This window comes from Strongylocentrotus purpuratus, unplaced genomic scaffold (genome assembly GCF_000002235.5).
Source record: "Strongylocentrotus purpuratus isolate Spur 01 unplaced genomic scaffold, Spur_5.0 spur5_scaffold_20, whole genome shotgun sequence".
NCBI classification, from domain to species: Eukaryota; Metazoa; Echinodermata; class Echinoidea; order Camarodonta; family Strongylocentrotidae; genus Strongylocentrotus; species Strongylocentrotus purpuratus.
In genome coordinates, this window is record NW_022145606.1 from 36,464,233 (window position 1) to 36,484,014 (window position 19,782).

General features: G+C 37.5%; 1 protein-coding gene across 1 annotated transcript in view; it reads left to right on the forward strand.

Annotated features, from left to right (window-relative positions):
• Positions 1–3,583: 3,583 nt before the first annotated feature.
• LOC100889662 (ankyrin repeat-containing protein At5g02620-like) overlaps positions 3,584–19,782 on the forward strand; it is a 38,917-nt gene continuing 22,718 nt past the window's right edge. Inside the window, exons 1-6 of the mRNA XM_030993903.1 lie at positions 3,584–3,736; positions 10,137–10,314; positions 13,327–13,403; positions 16,412–16,636; positions 17,002–17,095; positions 19,096–19,327. Coding sequence (XP_030849763.1) covers positions 3,584–3,736; positions 10,137–10,314; positions 13,327–13,403; positions 16,412–16,636; positions 17,002–17,095; positions 19,096–19,327 — 959 coding nt within the window. The remainder of the gene's footprint in view (positions 3,737–10,136; positions 10,315–13,326; positions 13,404–16,411; positions 16,637–17,001; positions 17,096–19,095; positions 19,328–19,782) is intronic.

Consider the following 19,782-nt stretch of genomic DNA (forward strand, 5'->3'; position numbering starts at 1 on the left):
ATTGTATATGTGATTTAATTCAGGTTTTTATTATTGTTACGTTCTTTTGGATTAAAAATACAAACCATGTTTACTCCTTTACTGTTTTTTTTTTTTTTTTGGAGGGGGGGGGGGGCGTTTTTTTTTTTTTTTTTTTTTTTGGGGGGGGGGGGCAAAATGCGTTTTGCCCCCCCCCCCCCAATTTTTTGACTGCCCCCCCCCCCCCACTTCCGGCGCCTATGAATAGCACTAACCATTATGACTGTTTTTCCTTTGTAAATTTTCAACATAATTCCCTGAAATTTGTGAAATATTGCTTGTAAACTTCTTCAAATCGCTGTTTTTCAATCAACTGTCCGGATCCACAACCTGTCCGGACACACAATGTCTGGGTTTACTCATCAATGAAACTAGATTGAACTTACCCTTTACTCATTAAGATTTCATTAATTGTCACAACTGCGTACTACCCTTTTGTTAAAATGTACTTGCTTGAACTCTTACGAACTTAGGATGCTGCACCCTGTCCCTGTCTCTCTCTCTCTCTCTTTCTCTCTCTCTTATTTTCTTTCTCTCTCTTACCCTTCCTCATTCCTGTTCTTTCACCTTTTAACCTTCTCCTTCGTCCATTTCTATCATATTCTCTTCCCTTTTCACTCATTCTCTTTGCACTAAACTCGTAATTTTACCCTTTTTTCATTTTTGAATACAAGTTTGATTTTGTCCTAAAATGGGACTTATATCTTCACAAGCTCTGATTCTTTTATAGGTTCCTCCACCTATTCTCAATCTAAGTATACAATATTTTAAAAATCTAGGTCCTTCTTACAAAGAATTTACTCAATACATGGTCAATGGACCGTGCATGATGGCATGCTTAACACAACAGGCTTGTTCACGAACAAAAAGACTTCTTTTTTGCCTACGGATTACACGAAAGATTTACAACAAATAAGACTAACCATTATGGTTGTGTGTCTTTCATAAAATTCCAACATAATTCTCAGAAAATTTACGGAATATTGCTTATAAACTTCTTCAAATCGCTGTTTTCAATCAACTGTCCGGATCAACATCCTGTCCGGACACACAACGTCTGGGTTTACTCATCAATGAAACAAGAACTTACCTTTTACTCATTACTTACTCGTTACTTTATAGTGTCACTATCCTATTTAGTACATAATAAATTAGAAATACACTGCCTGTGATTTATCTAAATTTTATGTTCGAGTTTTATTGGACCCCATAGGGCATCGATACCTTCATCAGGTTTCTCCCTTTGTAAATATCAATAGGCTTATCGTGATAAGCTTGCCAGGCCTTCATTGCTTCAACTGCGTACTACCCTTTTGTTGAAATGTACTTGCTTGAACTCTTACGAACTTAGTATGCTGTACCTTTTTTCTCTCTCTCTCTCTCTCTCTCTCTATCTCTCTCTCTCTCTCTCTCTCTCTCTATTCCCCCTCCTTAAAAATGCACTTGTTTCAGATTGACTACAAGTCCTCCAATCGATCGCAAACTCACAATGGGTATTACATTAGAATCAATGAGACGTGGTCAGTCGTCATGATCTTTCCGAAGAAGCGACGATCTTTGGATCCATAGTTAGGCCAGGGACTTGATAGACAAGGACTGGAATCAAGCCGCTCTCCTTTGACCCCATGCTCCACACCGCCGAAAAGTTATGCGCTAATCTGCAACTGTTCACCAGGTGGTAGAATAAGAGAGCACATGACATTTTAAGATTTATAATTCCTACATCAGAAAATGGTATCACAGCAATTGTTCGCTGTCCCTTCCAATGATTTCTCATCCATTGTTGAATGTGTAAAGAGTAGAACAAGCGAACACAAACGTGTGTAATTTCAACCTTTTTTAAACTTGAAAAATACAAAAAACACGCATTAGCGAACTTAATGTTATTAAAGATTGTAAATCATGGATCAAATAACGGGACATTAAAATATGCACAAATTAGCGCATCATCCTAAAATATTGAGTTTTTGTCAGGATGTAATTTTTCTTTTACCAACTCTAGCATACAAATTATAGGAAGGACGGAGTTCTAAATTTGAAAATTTGTTTGATGCACTATTCCCAATACAATCCCCATATAAAGTTTTTGATTTACACTGAAATTTTGCCGGTAATTTAATATTTTGTAATAAATGTAAAAATGGTGCCTGGCTTCCAAAAGTCCCCGCAGTGGAAGCGCGGTTCGGAGCATGGAACTTCAAAGCCAAGTGCAATGTTACACATCCCATTGTTACGCTTTAGAACTCACGAATGCGTTGAATAAATTACAAGAGTATCGCTTGATTCCAGTCCTTCTCTAACAAGTCCCTGGACCAGTTAGGCAAAGCGATGATATCTTTGGAACCATAGTTAGGCAAAGCGATGATATCTTTGGAACCATAGTTAGGCAAAGCGATCATATCTTTGGAACCATAGTTAGGCAAAGCGATGATATCTTTGGATCTATCTAGCTAGGAAAAGCGATAATATCTATGGAACCATAGTGAGGCATAGCGATTATATTTTTGGATCCATATATAGTTAGGCAAAGCGATGGTATTTGGGGATCCAAAGTTAGGCAAACCGATGATATCTTTGAATCGATAGTTCGGCAAAGTGGTGATGTATGTGGATCAATAGTTAGGCAAAGCGATGATGTCTTTGGATCCATAGTTAGGCAAAGCAATTTATTTTTGTATCCACAGTGAGGCAAAGCGATGATATTTTTTGATCTATATTTAGGTATTGGCGCGACAAATCATCTCGGTCTCTAAATAGGCCAACCACAATGTTATTATATTCTCTGTTATTTGTGTTGATTGCACGAAATTTCTTGAGATATCCATAAATAATAAATTAACATGGACAAAAACATATTGATCACATGTGTAAACTTTTTTCTCGAAACATAAAGGTGATCAACAAACTCAAATTGTCTCTGCATTCCCCCCCCCTTTTTTTTTTACTTTCCTCTCAACCCATAAGTAACTAATGAAGAACTGAAAATACACCGGTCAACAACCATTTGCCGCCACCTACGAGAAACTGCTGCAGTTTTTTTCTCAATGATGCTGAAATGTGTACTATGCTTCACATTTCAGTATCTTACAGCCTAAATATACGTGAATACACGTAGGACCTTAGTTCCAAGCAGTTCCCATTCAATTACCCGTACACATAAAATTATTTAAAAAACATGTGTTTTTTCTCCTTTCCTTTTTTCAGTACCGTGTTAGTCAAAAAAAAGTTTACAACTAGAAAATTGCTAATTATTCAAAAAATTATTTATGAACAGTAAATTATTATACATCTTATGAAAGAGTATTTTATCTCAAATCATTTGGTATAATTTTTGTGTGGTATGTGTTCACGCTTGGATGAACAGGAGGCATTGTTTGTGAGAGTAAAAAAAATCTTTAGTGACAAAATACAAACCTTGACGTCGTGTCGGCTTGATGAAACATCCAGGAGATGACGTAAACGTCGCAAGCTAAAACATAGTTAATCTAGTTGACTTGTCTATAATATTTTAACGTTATTTATAAATGTGACTTTTTAAAAACTTATGTTTCAGTGACCGTAAAAGATGAGCGGAATCCGATCTGGCTCCAACGACTTTGGTAGCGGCGAGTGTAGTTCATATGGGGAATCCCAGGAACGGGAGCTTGAATCTGTGTCGGTGTCCGGATCGCAGATGGCAGCACCCCAAAAAACAAAAAAACCCTCGTCGCTTCTACAGGTGAGCCATTGTCTATCCTGTCATTAAGCTGATTTCACATACACGCAAACAAATTAACCAATACATTATCAATACATATCAACGTGCAGGGTTATTGCTCTTATTCTTATTTATGACATTTCTAGTGCCCTTTAAGAACTTGAAATTGCTATGAAGGTAATTTTAGACCCCAACATGTGTGAATTTAGGTTGAATACGATCATACCAATTCAGCTCTACTTTAAAAAAAATACGGTGACCATTAATTAATTAATTGCCTAATAATAACATTACACGGGCTGGCTGGTTTTGCGTATTATAACCAACACGAAAAAGCTTTCTCGTTTTTCAACGGCTGGTTTAAAATTACCGAATATTTATGGGGCACCACAAATATAAGAAATGGTTATTTAGGAACATTTCAGCCGTCACTGAACCGATTTTGAGCAAACAAAGATGAATTTGTCATTTCAATTGTATATTCTTTCAAATTTGACTCTCAGTTTTTCATTATCTCACACAAAAATAATTTGTGTAGCGCCCTCGGCAACAAAGCTCAACTATTCTTTGTTCATTATCGAACATATAGCTTCGTTTAGTCTCATTTGACAACGCCCCCTATCGTCAGAGTCCAGCAGCCTAACCTCGTGTTAGCATATGGACTTTTACCCACAAAAAAAAATCGTTAAAAAAAAAAAAAAAAAAAAATTGTTTAAAAGAAAAGCACATCCACCCCGACGTACGTTATCACTAGCTCTTTCATTGGAACCCTCATGTCCCATTGACTTTTGAAAGTTTACCCACCGTAATTTGGTCAAAATAGGTCGGCAGCTCGCCAATGCCTATATAACACATGTGCAGCAAGTCGAACTTTGGACGCAATTTACCACTCGAATGTAAGGTTATAAGTCAAGCACGCGAAGGATAACAAGCATGAATTATCATAGATCAGTTCTGATTTGTTCATTATGTCCATTTCACCCAACCCCCACCGTAATTTTTCCATTTAGTATAGGCAAGCATTTGCCGAGGTAAGTAAAAACATGAATATTCATGAACACCATGGACTATTCGATTATTAACAGAGGGTGCAATTGTGCACCACATCAAACTCCCCTACTTTCAGTCGAGTATTTCATTGTATTATGTAGTTTGGTAGGTTTATTTTACTAACTTTTTAATTATCAGATATCAATGATAGTTACAAGATATGGAAAAGGTTCTTGTATTTTATATTTAGCAAAGTAATCTCACATACAAAATCACAGTGACTATCAAGTGTCGTCTGATCCGCCGATTGACGTCTGCTATATACGCGAACTAGCTACTTTTGTGCTGGCAAAATGAGACAACCGGAGCAATATGGTATTTTATATTTTCTGGGTATTTCAAATAATATTTCAATGATGAAATACTATTATTTAGTAACCTCTTTGGATTAGTTTGTACTTCCTCAAAATTCCGCTTTACGTAATTCCTCTATATAACAAATTGTAAATAATTTATCCAGAAATTAAGTAAAGTAAATTTTTTGTTATCTATTGTATATCCAATCAATTACATTTTCATATCAACTTCAGTTTCTGTTTAAAAAATAACATATTCTTGAGATGATTTTCCAGAATACTCTTGCCATCTTGCAATGAAATATAAAGTGCTAAATAGTTTCTTTTTCACGACAAATTTTACATTTGTTACACTGTACGATTTTCCATGTTAAAGGTACTATGTCCCATTTGCAGACCCAAAATATGAAAAAGTTAAATTCCAACTGCATTTGAAAGATAATACTAATTTAGAACTTCCCTAAAAAAATTGGGGCTTGAAAATGTCTTCAAGTGGGAAAATAATGACTATTAGTTGTCAAATCGACTTTAGGGCTATAGAGCCCAAAAGTAATAGTCTTGATTTTCAGACAATTGTACCGAATGGTCATACGTTTTATGCTGCGCAAAGATTCAATCAGTTTAATCTTGGCCATCACAAGGAGTGGGTTATTGATGTAGACAAATGCTCATGTACCCTTTACATCTCTTTCCATGTATGTTATTACCAAAGAAGAAAAAAAAGCCAGTCAGTCACTTAATAGTGTCTGACAGTGAAGTCTAGCAAGTAAACGGGTTTCCTTGCATAATTTGAATATGAGGACACTGCTAACGTTAAATTTCACAGATAGAACATACATGACATATTCATAATTCCCGCATAAGTTCTACAGAATTAGAGGTTGGCTGCAAAAGGGACATAGTACCTTTAAGAGATTAAAGGTAATATAACGTTTTGGGAAATTTTGAAAATTGAGTGGATAGTGAATCTTTATAATTTTGATATATTTAGATGCCCCTGTGGATGTATTATAAGCACTAAAAAAATTAGCCCCTAAAACACTTCTGTTTTCGAGAAATATTTAATATAAAAATTTACCGGTGCTCCCGGTAAATTTTGATAAATTTCAAATAGCGCCTATGGCCGTACAATGGTAGCTTCGACCATGCAAATCTCATAATATGTTGTTGTGAAATATAATTTCCAAACGGAAATAGCAAATCGGTCTATTTTAGTCAAGAAACATTGTTTCATAGCTAAATTAATATCTTAACCTTGAGAGGGAGCTATACAACATAAAAAGTTTATTATTTATAATTTCATAACTTTAGACTCGATTTCAACCGCGACAACGATCAATGAATATTGTAGGAACGCATATGCTTCCAATATGTTAATCTGAACCAAATCCATGACCCCATACCAAAACTTTGTCATACCTTTAACTTTAGAGGGAAATTCCCTATGAACTAATTTGATATTATGTGGTTTGATATACATGTAATTGTCTCTTGTCTTATTAAATTTTAACTTAAGAGTATCTTTCCAAACAATTTTTTCCTTTAGGCCTAAAATATTTTGCCGAAAATAGAAACCAACTTTTCTTCTTTTTTGTCTAGCATTAAACTATTGTAACTTTTCGCTTTTGTACATTCAACGTTTATAACATCTTTAGTTGTCTCAATTAATAGGTGTTACATTAAGATTTGAAACTTTGTTTCAACGTTAATTTTGAAACCAATATTTTGGGAATGCTTTTTTAAATTTTGACATTTTTAATAAAAAACAGCACATTCTTTATATCAAAATCTTTATGAACTAAAGAGTTATCTATCCATGTACCTTGATTTATAACAATTTTAATTTGAAAAATTCTTTCTTTTATCAACGACGGGAAATACAGAGTTTTTTTTAATCAATTACAATATTACTATTATTTCAAAATAACTCATTGGGAATATATTTTACATCAAACAATGTAACGAATTTCCGACCTTGTGCAAAGGATATCCATATAAAACATTGGTATATTTCTTTTTTTTAATATCTTTTTCATGTGTTTAATATGACAATTATACTGAAAATATAATGGCATCCCGCCAACTTTTTTAGTTCAAAATGAAATAATGTCTTCCACATTGCATCATCTCCATAAGAAAACTTATATATCCAAGATAATCTAAGTGAATTAGCTTTCAAATTCAATTCAACCGTACTAAGCCCCCTTTCTCTTCCTGACTTGATGCAAACATTCCATTTTACTTGTTTACGTCTAGAATTCCATATAAATGAATATATAGTCCTATGTAAAGCCATGTATATATGAGTAGGCATTGACACAGTCGTGCCTACATAGACGAGCTGAGGAATTATCAAACGTTGTATAATTATTATTTTACCATAACAAGTCAGTCTTCTCATGTTCCACGTCTTGAAAATATTATACATTTTTTTCAACTTCCCCTCTCAGTTTATATTGCTAACATATTTTTTACCAACATGCACGCCTAGATGTGATATTGTTTTTTTGTAAATTCAATACCATATTTGTTTTTTATTAAACAATAGTACAGACGAGATCATTTTTTTTTAAAGATAACTGTCTCTTCTGGAAGAAAATTCCTCCAAATATCTTAACCCTTTTTTTTGGTTTGGACATTTTTGTAATACTTTTTTGGTAAAATGCACGAGATATCCCGTAAGTAGCGAGTGTTCTGTTCTGCACACAATTCCAGTCACCACCTGCAATCATAATACTACTATCGGGCCTAAGATGTTTTATCCATTAGTCAAGTGATTTATGGAATGTTTTCTTTGTTATACCTTTCGCTTGTGTATATACATGTACACAAAAACATGTTTTTATGTTACATGAGAATTCCACAATTATCGGTCTTCCATCTCCTTTAAAAAAAAATTTGCAGCCAACATCAAATTATGTAGAACTTTGTAGGAATTAGGAATATACTATGTCCTATCTGTGAAATTTAAACGTTAGCAGTTTCCTAATATTCGAACTATGCCAAAAAACCATTTACTTGCTAGAATTCACTGTCAGACACTATTGAGTGACTGACTGGCTTTTTTCTTCTTTGGTAATAACCTACGTAACATGAGCTGTATAGGGTACATGAGCATTTGTCTACATCAATAACCCACTTCTTGTGATGGCCAAAATTAAACTGATTGAATCTTTGCGCAGCAGAAAACGTATGACCATTCGGTACAATGGTCTGAAAATCAAGACTACTAATTATTGGCTCTATAGCTCCTAAGTCGATTTGACAACTATTATGTAGTCCCATATATATCTTTCTGTGTACAATGCTTATTACTTTACCAAGACTGGGCCAAATTTATTATGGTTTTGATGACTCCAGAACCTTGCAGTACATACCAGTACTTACATGCTACATGATCAACTTTTTCTGATCCGTTCCACACCTTTCCACATCTTTGATTAAAACTATCACATGATTTTCTTCTCGGGCCTTGGTGAATGGGTTAATGTCGTGTATTAGGGCGGCAGCTCCTCTGATCTCTAATCCGGTTGTGATCAATTTCATACTATCAGATTGCTTTTCCAGATAAATCTGCCACAAGTGGCTGATTTGTTTTATGCAAATGATATTTGTTGGACTAACAATCTTGACTAAAGCAATATATAACTCCTCACCAGTGAGTGGTTAAGTATCTTCATTCCTGACGTCTTCACATCTGAGAAAGACGGGCTTAGGCCCTTTAGGTAAATACAGCGGCCTGTTTGTTTAAGGTGTGGTTTGTCTATTAGACATCTTCCTTTATTTATCTTACTTTCTTCAACTAAAATCACTTTAAAAAAATGGCATATTACAACGTAATTATGGTTCAAGTTTAGTCTTACTCTTCGGATACAATATGATGTTAAACATTAGTGTTGATATTTCCGGATTTTGACTTGGGTTAAGCTAGAGGATGCGAAAAAAAACGTCTAGGTGTCGATAGCGCCCTCTCTTCTCTCTCCGTTATTGATGATATTGACCAATATAAAGGTTCCTGAAATATTTAATGAAATCATTTGTCCGGATACTAAACCGGTCTGGATACACAATGCGTGGTTAGTCACATCGATAAACCGATTCCTAATCGACTCCAAACAGACTTTTGAGTTTTAATGTAATTTTTTCAATTGAATAGACGTCACGTGTAAAATCGATTTCGTGTGTTATTGGACAAGAAAATTTCATACCTCGGTTGTGTTAATAGTTACGCGTATCATACCGTGTCATTCGCTGACGCAGTCCTGCCTCAAGCAAAATGACGTCTTGGTGTGACTGCCTTTTAGTTGGTCCTCACCCTTACCAGCACAGGACAGGGCAAGACAGGAGGCTGAATGAACAACGACGGCGACGACAGCTCAACTTTAACATAACAGAACAAAACAAAACAAATCATGACGGAACCTAAACGACGTTGGAACATCGACAGCTGTAACAATAACAACAACAACAATAACAAACAAACGACACAATAATACAGCAGCAAAAACAAAACAACATCAACAACCTTAAAACAAAAAACAATACTAGAACCAGAAAGTCACTTTAAAAGCTTTAGATAACGCAGTGCCGAATTATTTCACACGTACTCACATACATCAACACGCACACGCACACACAGAGCATTCACAACTGCTGCGCCAAAACTATTAAATAACTACCCAGTGTTCCTCATAACTAGCAATAACTCAACACCTTCAAAACCATCTCAAAACCAATCCCTTTTTCTGCTAATAACACTATCGTAAAGCGCATTTAATTTCAATGTGTCGATTAAATATACCATTATTATTATTATAAGTATTATTATTATTAGTATTGTTAGTATTATAGTTAATACTATTATTATCCCTATTTTCTTTATCATCATTATTATTATAACGCATATTGTTATCAGATAATCCTTATTATTATAATTATCATTACTATCCATTTTTATGTTTAGTATAATCATCCTTATTATCAATATTCTTATCATTTTATTATTATTATTATTATCATTATCAATATTATTATTGTTATCATCATAATTGTTATTATCATTCTGTTGATCATAGCTCGTGAAAGCCGAAAACCCCAGCATAGATGAGGCCAAGCACCTCCTTTCAGACCGCACCCCTGATGACATTAGTCAAGCGATAGAGCAGAAGGACTCAAGAGGAAACAGTGTGATCCACTATGCCTGTGCCAAGGCACTCGTACCCTGGGTAGAACTTCTCATAGTCAAAGGAGCAGGTAAATAGAGAAACACGAGTTTTCCGAAGGCTTGGTTTTCCGTAGGTTCCTTTTCTTAAGGATAGGTTCTTCTTGTTCCCGAAGGTTCATTTTTCCGAAAGTTCGTCATTCCAGAACACAAATTTCCCATACCAGGGGATTCATAATTTCGAAAGTGAATCGGCTTCAATAGTATAAATAAGTATATTTCTTGAATAAATAAATAAATATTTAATTTTTTCCAAGGTCCATACTTCCGAAAATAGTTTTCCCTGTCATTTTGGAAAATATGAACCTCCTGCATATTGAACCTTATTTCCTCTTTTTCCGATTAACGAACTCTATTAAATGTTCGTAAATGCGAGCCTTGCAAATTACGAACCTTCCTTTGTGAACCTTCGGAGTAGCGAACCTTAGAAATTATGAACTATCGAAAAAGCGACATGTAACCGGTAAAACGTAACTTAACAAGTTCGTACATTAGTGAAACTATTAAAAGCCTATCTCAATAAATATAAAGTTAAATACTGGCCAGTGGCTGATCCAATATTGGTTTCTCTTGAGGTGGGGCTGTATAGGTGTTGTAGTTGAGTGGTTTAATCACTTGATTTGAAATGCAAAGGTCTTTGGTTCGAGCCCTGCACGGCACTTATGACCTTGAGGAAGGCATTTTATCTACATTGTTTCTCTCCATCCCTGTGTTAAGCTGTTGTTACCTGTAGGATGTCAAAGTCATTGTGGTTGATGTGATTTTGATTTTATTTCTGCATTTGTTCCAAAAAATAATAACTGAATAACAAAGAACATACACACATGAGGTATCATACAAAATATACAAACAATAATCACTTCATTTCGAAATGTTACTTACATTGATACATATAATAACGAAACTTAATATTTCTATAACATAGTAATATAAATTCATAGTATTATCAAAACTATGCTTGACTATGACGGCGAATAGGAAATTCTTAAACTGAAAATGTGTTCATACGATCTACGTGTATGAGATTGTGCGTGTGTTGTGTGCGTGCGTGTGTGCTTAGCGAATGGTGGATGTGCACGTAGCTCTGTGTTGTATGATGGAGTAGAAACAAATGGAGCCTTTTCAATAAAGGAAACAAAGAATACGAAATAGAATACGAAATATGCAAAGGTGACTTGCAATGATGGGTTAGCATGAGCGCGCCCGTGTAAAGCGTTGGTCACATCCCACCGTGCGTGTTTTTAGTCCGTACAGTTTTGGGGGAGGCCACGGCCGCCACGTTTTTCTGAAAACGTAGGGAGGGAGTGGCAAAGGCAGGGAGGGAGTACCGGAAACGCACGTCACACGCATGGTGTAAGTACGTGGCCCGCACGCGAATTTTTTTTCCGTACTCGAGAGGGCAAATACCCCATGTGCGCATGCGCGTGGACTTGTGATTTGTCTGCTACTTCCCATACGAAATGTACATGTATTCGCATGTACTGTGCACGATTCGCGTTCTACGAGTAAACGATGGCATAGTAGTCTTCAAACACAGACTCTGATTTGCCAGTTTGACAAAACAATTACGCATATATCGTGCGTAGCAATAGTACTAGTATTCAAGTCTGAGTAGTTGTATGATTCAGACATTTTAGTGCTTACAGAAATGCATCCAGGGTCTGAATCATACATCTACGCAGACTTGAATAAAGTACTTCTCAGCACACTACTAGTATGTTGTCAAACTGTCAGATTAGCGTCTGTGCTTGCAGACTACTATACCATTCTATACAAGTTGGCGACTTGAATAAAGTACTTCTCAGCACACTACTAGTATGTTGTCAAACTGTCAGATTAGCGTCTGTGCTTGCAGACTACTATACCATTCTATACAAGTTGCAATGTATTTCCATATGCACTACTGGGTCTGAATCATACAACTACACAGACTTGAATAAGCACATCGCGACACATACGCATATTGATTTGTCAAACTGGCAAATCAGAGTCTGTGTTTGAAGACTACTATGCCATCGTTTACTCGTAGAACGCGAATCGTGCACAGTACATGCGAATACATACACATTTCGTATGGGAAGTAGCAGAGAAATCATAAGTCCACGCGCATGCGCACATGGGATTTTTGCTCTCTCGAGTACGGAAAAAAAATTCGCGGCCCGCACGCCACGCCTGGTCATGAGCGGTTGCGTGCATCGTACGTTGCGCACGTGGTAAGTACGTTATACGTGCTTACAACGTACGGTCTCCGCGTGGTTGCCACGTTATCGAACGGAGGCCGTAATTACACATACTGCTCACGTACGCTGTCCTTACTCACTCGCACGTTGTAAGTGCGTGCACGTGCGATGAACTCGGTGAGTTTTTCCGCCCGATTTCGGGGTATATATAGGATGACATTCCAATGTTCTCCAGAACTCCCAGCTGCTGCTGCCTCAAGATTCTAACCATTCCACTGCAGAGACTGTATACTGCACAAATCAGTGCGCACCACGTGCGTTGTAAGTGCGGAGCACGTGCTTACTCGGTACGGTCCACTTGAGTTCTGCGTGCTCATTGGACAGTTGAACTGGGGAAGTGGCGAGTAAGCACGGACCGCGCACTTATCACGTGCGCAGCACGCACGTGCTAAGTGCGCCTTCCGTAGAGCAAGTGACCGTGGGAAACAAATTTAAAAGACGCACGGAGTCAGTGCGTTGTGCGCTCGTTGGCAGTACCGGGCACGCACGTCACACGTACTGGGGTGAATCGGTAGCCCGACCGTAGACCGAACGCAGCGAAAGTTCCTCGTGCACTAAAAGTGCTACGGTGTGTCTGCGTGCTCCCAAATCCGTACGGAGGCGGTACTCACCACGTACGGATACCCAAATTTTGCACACGTTTTTGCACGTAGACAGCACGCACTTGCAAGTACGGCGGGATGTGACCACCGCATAAAGGTGACTAAACGGAATGCTCCCTGTGTAGGGGAGAAAGTGCACTATTATGTGGAGAAGGTCTGGAGATACAACTTATAACAAATTGATATCACTTTTCATTCCTAGATCTTAATGTGGAAGGCAAAGATGGACAAAGACCTATACATTTCACAGTCAAAGGGGAAGCCAAAAACGTCAGCCAAGTAAGTTTTTTGTCATTTATACAGACCTAGGCCGGATCTTTTGCAATAACCAGTTTAAATTAAACGCAACTTGATTTCCAAGCGAAATCAGGATCGTGTATTTAGGACTCACTGTTTTTGATTTGCCTTTAAGCGCACATTTGCTCTTTGCATATTGCTCCGGTTGTCTCATTTCGCTCGCTGGACGTATATAGCAGACGGCAATCGGCGGATTAGACGAGACTTGGTAGTGAGTTTGTATGTGAGATTGCTTTGCTAAATATAAAACACAAGAACATTTTCCATATCTTTAAACTATCATTGATCTCTGATAATTAAACAGTTATTAAAATAAACCTACCAAACTACATAATACAATGAATAGCATTTGCTCTTTGCATATTGCTCCGGTTGTCTCATTTCGCTCGCTGGACGTATATAGCAGACGGCAATCGGCAAATTAGACGAGACTTGGTAGAGAGTTTGTATGTGAGATTGCTTTGCTAAATATAAAACACAAGAACATTTTCCATATCTTTAAACTATCATTGATCTCTGATAATTAAACAGTTATTAAAATAAACCTACCAAACTACATAATACAATGAAATACTTGACTTAAAGTAGGGGAGTTAATGTGGTGCAAAATTGCACCCCTCTGTAAATAATCGAATAGTCCATGGTGATCATGAATATTCATGTTTTTGCTTACCTCGGTAAAATGCTTGGCTATACTAAATGGAAAAAATGACGGTGGGGGGATGGATGAAATGGACATAATGAACTGATCAGAACTGATCTATGATAATTCATGCTTATTATCCTTCGTTTGCTTGAGCTATAACCTTACAATCCCGTGGCAAATTGCGTCCAAAGTTCGACTTGTTTCACATGTGTTATATAGGCAATGGCGAGCTAGCGACCTATTTTGACCAAATTACGGTGGGTGAACTTTCAAAAGTCAATGGGACATGAGGGTTCCAATGAAAGAGCTAGTGTCAACGTATGTCGGGGTGGATGTGCTTTTCGTTTAAACAAAAATGAATTTTTAACGATTTTTTTTTGGGTGTAAAAGTCAGTAAGCTTACATGTTAGGCTGCTGACTCTGACGATAGGGGGCGTTGTCAAAGGAGACTAAACGCTATATGTTTCATGTATGGCAGAGGGCCCGAGTTGTATCTGATTCACCTATCTTTATGCCGAAGTTAAGGAGAGTTGGCCCCATAGCGTACTGAGATAGACAGTTGTGACACGCGCACGCGTACCCGATCAAATGTCAATTCATGGACATAAATGGGAAAAAATTGTCATTGTCATCGTCATTGTCATTGGAGCTACAAAGAGCTCCCTTCCTCCAACAATCTCTATGCGTGGGAAATATTTCGAACTCCATGACTAGACTAATTTTGTAATGTAATCAAACTTAATGCATTAATCTTGGTGAAGTGCCTGGTTACATATTATTTCATTCGCCTGTTTCAAAATTGTATTTTAATAGTCACTATGCGAAGTTCATACATTACGATTTGACCATGTTCCTATACTTATAACGTTGCTTTTAGATTTATCAAATTTTATTTTGTGAATTTAGCAACATAACGTCGCTGTTTTCACGAAGTGACGGTAGTGAAAAAAAATTGCGTTCACTTTGCGTGACGATTTTCTTCACTACCGTCACTTCGTGAAAACAAGGACGATAAGATGAATGTAGCAATAAAAGAGAAATGTTATTGTTGCCACTTTGAAAGACAACATTTGATCAATTAAGCCCTCAAAATAAATTCCCTCCTTAAAGTGTAAATTGTTTTAATTGAACTTATTACCAGGTTACAGACAAAGTAAAAGTGGTGGAACTATTAGTAAAGGAACAGGTGATTGCAGACGAGAAAGACAAACATGGCCATACACCATTACAGTTAACTTGTGACGTCAAAGGTCAATGCGAGGTCACCCGTGCCCTACTATCACACAGAAAAATTGATGTAAATGTAAGTATAGATCAGAGCCCTACTTTATAAGCAAAATGATAATGTTCTTTTGGTTAAATTATCTTAAGCCGATGAAATGAATTAAACGAATTAATACCAAAAAAATATGTCACCTAAATAACATGTAATTAGAGCGTGTTCTAATTACATTAAAGTGTAAAAGGTGTAAATGAACCACAAAAAAAAATCAATATGGTTCTTGGGGTGAGATACATTTCAGTTCCCTTGAATTCAGTTTCTTCTAAAACCATCTGTTGTGAACGTTTTGAAATATAGTTTTGTCCATATGAACAATTTTCCTCTTTTCTCTGTCTTCATATTTCTCGAGTACGTTTGTCAAAAGTTTATTAAATTCAATTCAAGCAAAATACGGCTAATTCCTTTCAGACTTAAAGAAAAGTTATATCCTCTTCATGGTGTGACGATAGTTTTCCTAAGATGACAGGAGGGTTACAAAAAAAATACTATGCTAATACCTCGTGATAAATCACTGTGGTTTATTGGTAAAGGCTCCTGACTCTCAAACAAAGGTTCCAGGGTTCGATCCTTACTCTGGGTTTACATCCCTGGACAACGCGTACTGCCCACATTGGTGCCTCTCGACACAAATGTAAATGGGTACCTGGCGATGATAGGGTATTAACAATAGCAGGGCCCGCAACGCGGAAGAGTCAGGTAGTAGCTTTTAATGAATACTGATGTGTCTTTCAGCTTAATTGCAAGGAAGGACTAAAGGGAGGAGAAAGAGTGGCAGAAACATAATAACAATAGGACATAGATTGCACTGGACGGTAATTTCATTTGAGCAACTAACTGGTAGAACTTATGAGCATAAGGATTGAAGAACATGTGTCTCAAGGTCCATCTGATTGTCGCCCCAACGACCTCCAAGCTATTGGACATAGATAGACAAATGTCTTTTTTCGGAAAAGCCGACAAATTCATTATTCATTATTATCATAAACCATGGATTGCGTAGAAGTTAAGCAATATTAGATTATATATTAATTAACTTTCTTCGTTATTCATCTTCCTTTCTAGCAAGAAGCAAAGTCCGGAATAGTAACTTCACCCCTTTTCCACATCACATGCCAGAACGATCAGTTTGAAAATGCCATGCTGCTACTCAAGCACGGTGCCGATCCTCTGGCAAAGGATAGGGTAGGAGAAGATACACCCCTTCACATCATACTTAGGAAAAAGCAAGTGAAACATGCCCTTCGATTCCTTGAAATTTGCAAAAAGAACGGACACGACATGCCAAAGGTTAGAGTTTTTTTGCACTAAATTTGATTTGCTTTGATAATTCATGTTAATGGATTTATTGTCTTTTTGCCGTTTTATAAAGCAATCTGCCAAGCAAATAAGTTACACCTGACAATATATGATCAAGGGGTAACTACAGGGCATGTCCCATGCATTACCAAGTATAATTGATAATTAATTGATAATTAATTATATATAATTAGGACTCTTGCTTTCATTTTCTACATGTGCCTCGCATTTTGTTCCGGGAGGGTGGTGGGGGAGACTTGACAACCCAACCCAACCCTTCCTTTCGTGTATTAAAAAAAAAATCATTATTATTCTTATTCACATGTGAAAATATTGTGCTTTTGTTGTAAAAACAGATTTTGTTAGCTCGAAACGCAAACCAGCAATGCGTGATCCATGAGGCGGTCAAGTGCGGTGACAAGGAACTCGTCACGTACTGCATAGAACACGGTGAGTATAAACCCCACCGCACACTATACGACCTAGCTACGACCTGACTGCAATCTGAGTACGATTTCGATTTTGGAATTATTTGCAGTGCCATTTGAAACGAGCATTCAAACTTCTAAAATATTAATGATTGTTGATCTAAATAGTCGTATGATTAAAGTGATTTCATTTTCAATGGATTTCAAGCTTCCTTGGATGAGGAAATTCTGAGTCTGCTGAGAATCGTCGTGATGTAAGACCGATAGAAGTTTGTGGAGAATCTGAAGCCGATTAGGTTTTTATTCTATCTAGAAGGCTTAAATGCACTCCATTTCCGGTTATTACTATTCTTATCATTATTTAGAACCATAATCAGGAAGAAGATGTTTGATTAGATTCCCATAAATAATATAATTGCAATTTCTTTGAAAATCGGATCGCATGCAGATCCTAAAGTGTACGATGGGATCGAAAGAAGAAGGAACAGGCAAGTTGGCTCAGTTAGTAAAGCATCTGCCTGTCAAATTTAACCCAGGTGGATGACTGAAGTCTGCGTTGTGTGTTGACGTACCCCTCCCCTGTTTCAAAGATTTAGGCTATATTACAATGGAAAACACACCTCCGTTTAATTTCCTATGCAAGGGACTTGCATAGGAAATTAAACGGAGGCCCTGTGTGGAGGGCAGTCACCACCTCTGAAGAGCCCACTGCACTAATCAGATAAGTGTAGGGGAACCCCCGTTGTAATGGTCCCCCAATCAGTTATATCTGAAGGAGAGACTCGAGGGTAACAGTGATTCAGTTTGCTTTTCCCGTGCCAGGCACAGGTGACATCAAATACTTAAATGAACATGCATGTAACATAACAATGCTATACCCCTACAATTACTACCGTAATAGTGGCGTAGCTAATGGGGGCCCAGTAGACACAGGGGAGCAAGTGCCCCTTTAAACACGAACATAGGCAAAAGACAAAAGAAAGGAGACAATAAAGAGAAAAATTAGGAAAAGCACTTGACGAGCAAGATGATAGGACCCGACCCGCCCCTCCCCTTAACCAGAAAGCTTGTAAATCAAATATATAACTTTTCGTGGGAGGTCGGAGTCCCCGATGGTACCAGAGCCTTCTTTATGGCTATACTAATACTACGCCACTGTCTCTTCTATTATAAAGGTTAAGGTCCAGGATTTTGTAAAGACAGGTGTATGTGTGTGCGTGTGTGTGTGGGCGGGGGGGGGGTTATACATATAACGATGAATGTCGTCTATTATCCATATAGGTTAATAATCGTCTAATCATAAATAATAACAATTTTCAAATGATTATAATATATCATGGATAGAAAACAAACTGGACAGCATTACTTAAACTTGGAATTCGACCGACTGGGAACTAGACTTAATGGGCAATGGACCAAGTGGTTGGTAGATTACTTGGATATTAGACCAAATGGAATCTAGACCAAATGGAATTTAGTCCAAATGGCTATTAGCTATACGAAATGATTATTAGACCATGTGTATAGTAGACGGGGCTGGATGTAGACCACATGTGCCGTGCCAGGGGTCGAACCCACGACCCTTGCATAGTAGAGGTGTCGTGGTCGAGTGGATATGTCACCGGACTGTGGATCACAAGGTCCGCGGTTCATGTCCCGCCACGGCACTAATGTCCTTTGGCAAGACATTGATCTACATTTGCCACTCTCCACCCAGGTGTTAAATGGGTACCCGGTAGGATGCGAAAGTTAATGTGGTTAGATTAGCAAGTGTGCGCTTGTAAAAATGACGCCTGGCTGGAATGATCCCCAGAGAGTGGAGAATGTGCATACATTGTGTGCGGGTAAGCCTGAATCCGATAGCCGGGGTAATGATATATATCTGTAAAGCGCTTTGAGAGGTCCTGCGGTCCTGAAAAGTGCTATATAAGAATGAGCTATTATTAGCTATTATTATTATCTTCAATCAAGTGCTCGGCTACGACAGCGTTACTGTGTTTTTTTCCTTCAAATCACTTTCAGTTTCTAAACCGGATGATTACGATGACCTCTTGTATGTCAGGTCAAGGAACACATCGACATTAATGCACACTGCCTGCAGACACGGACATGTTGGTATTGTCAAAATGCTTGCTGAAATGTGTCCTAAGCTCCTTGAGAGTCGTAGCGAGAGCGGATACACGCCGCTACACGCTTCCTGCAGTAGAAATCAAGCCGAGGTGACTAAAATCGTCTGTGACCTGTTACAAGAGAGGTAGGTATAAACACTATGAAAGGGAACTCTGAGTTCTGGTAAAGGTAAACAAAATGATTTGTAAGTTTTCTCAATCTTTTAATGTCATTGATAGACAACACTTGTTATTGGTTAAACACCCGAACGGTGTCGAATTCTCCATGAGAGCCAACTCCTATACGTCTTTTTAAGAGTGATATGTAAATATGTCCATGTATGATATATGCTTGTCAAGTATTTATTGGCGCTTCCAATTTCATGGGATGATATTTCTCAATCAGCTGCACCCAGGTCAACCTAAGTGTCGTGGTAAAAAAATAATACAAATAATATATATTTATATCGCGCACGTATCCACTAACAAGGTGCTCAATGCGCTTCAATATTACCCCAGCTCCTCTGCTATAGGCTCTCTCGATGTCCGTGCTCACAGCATTCACGGAATTTCTTCCAACCGGTACCCATGAAACACTTTG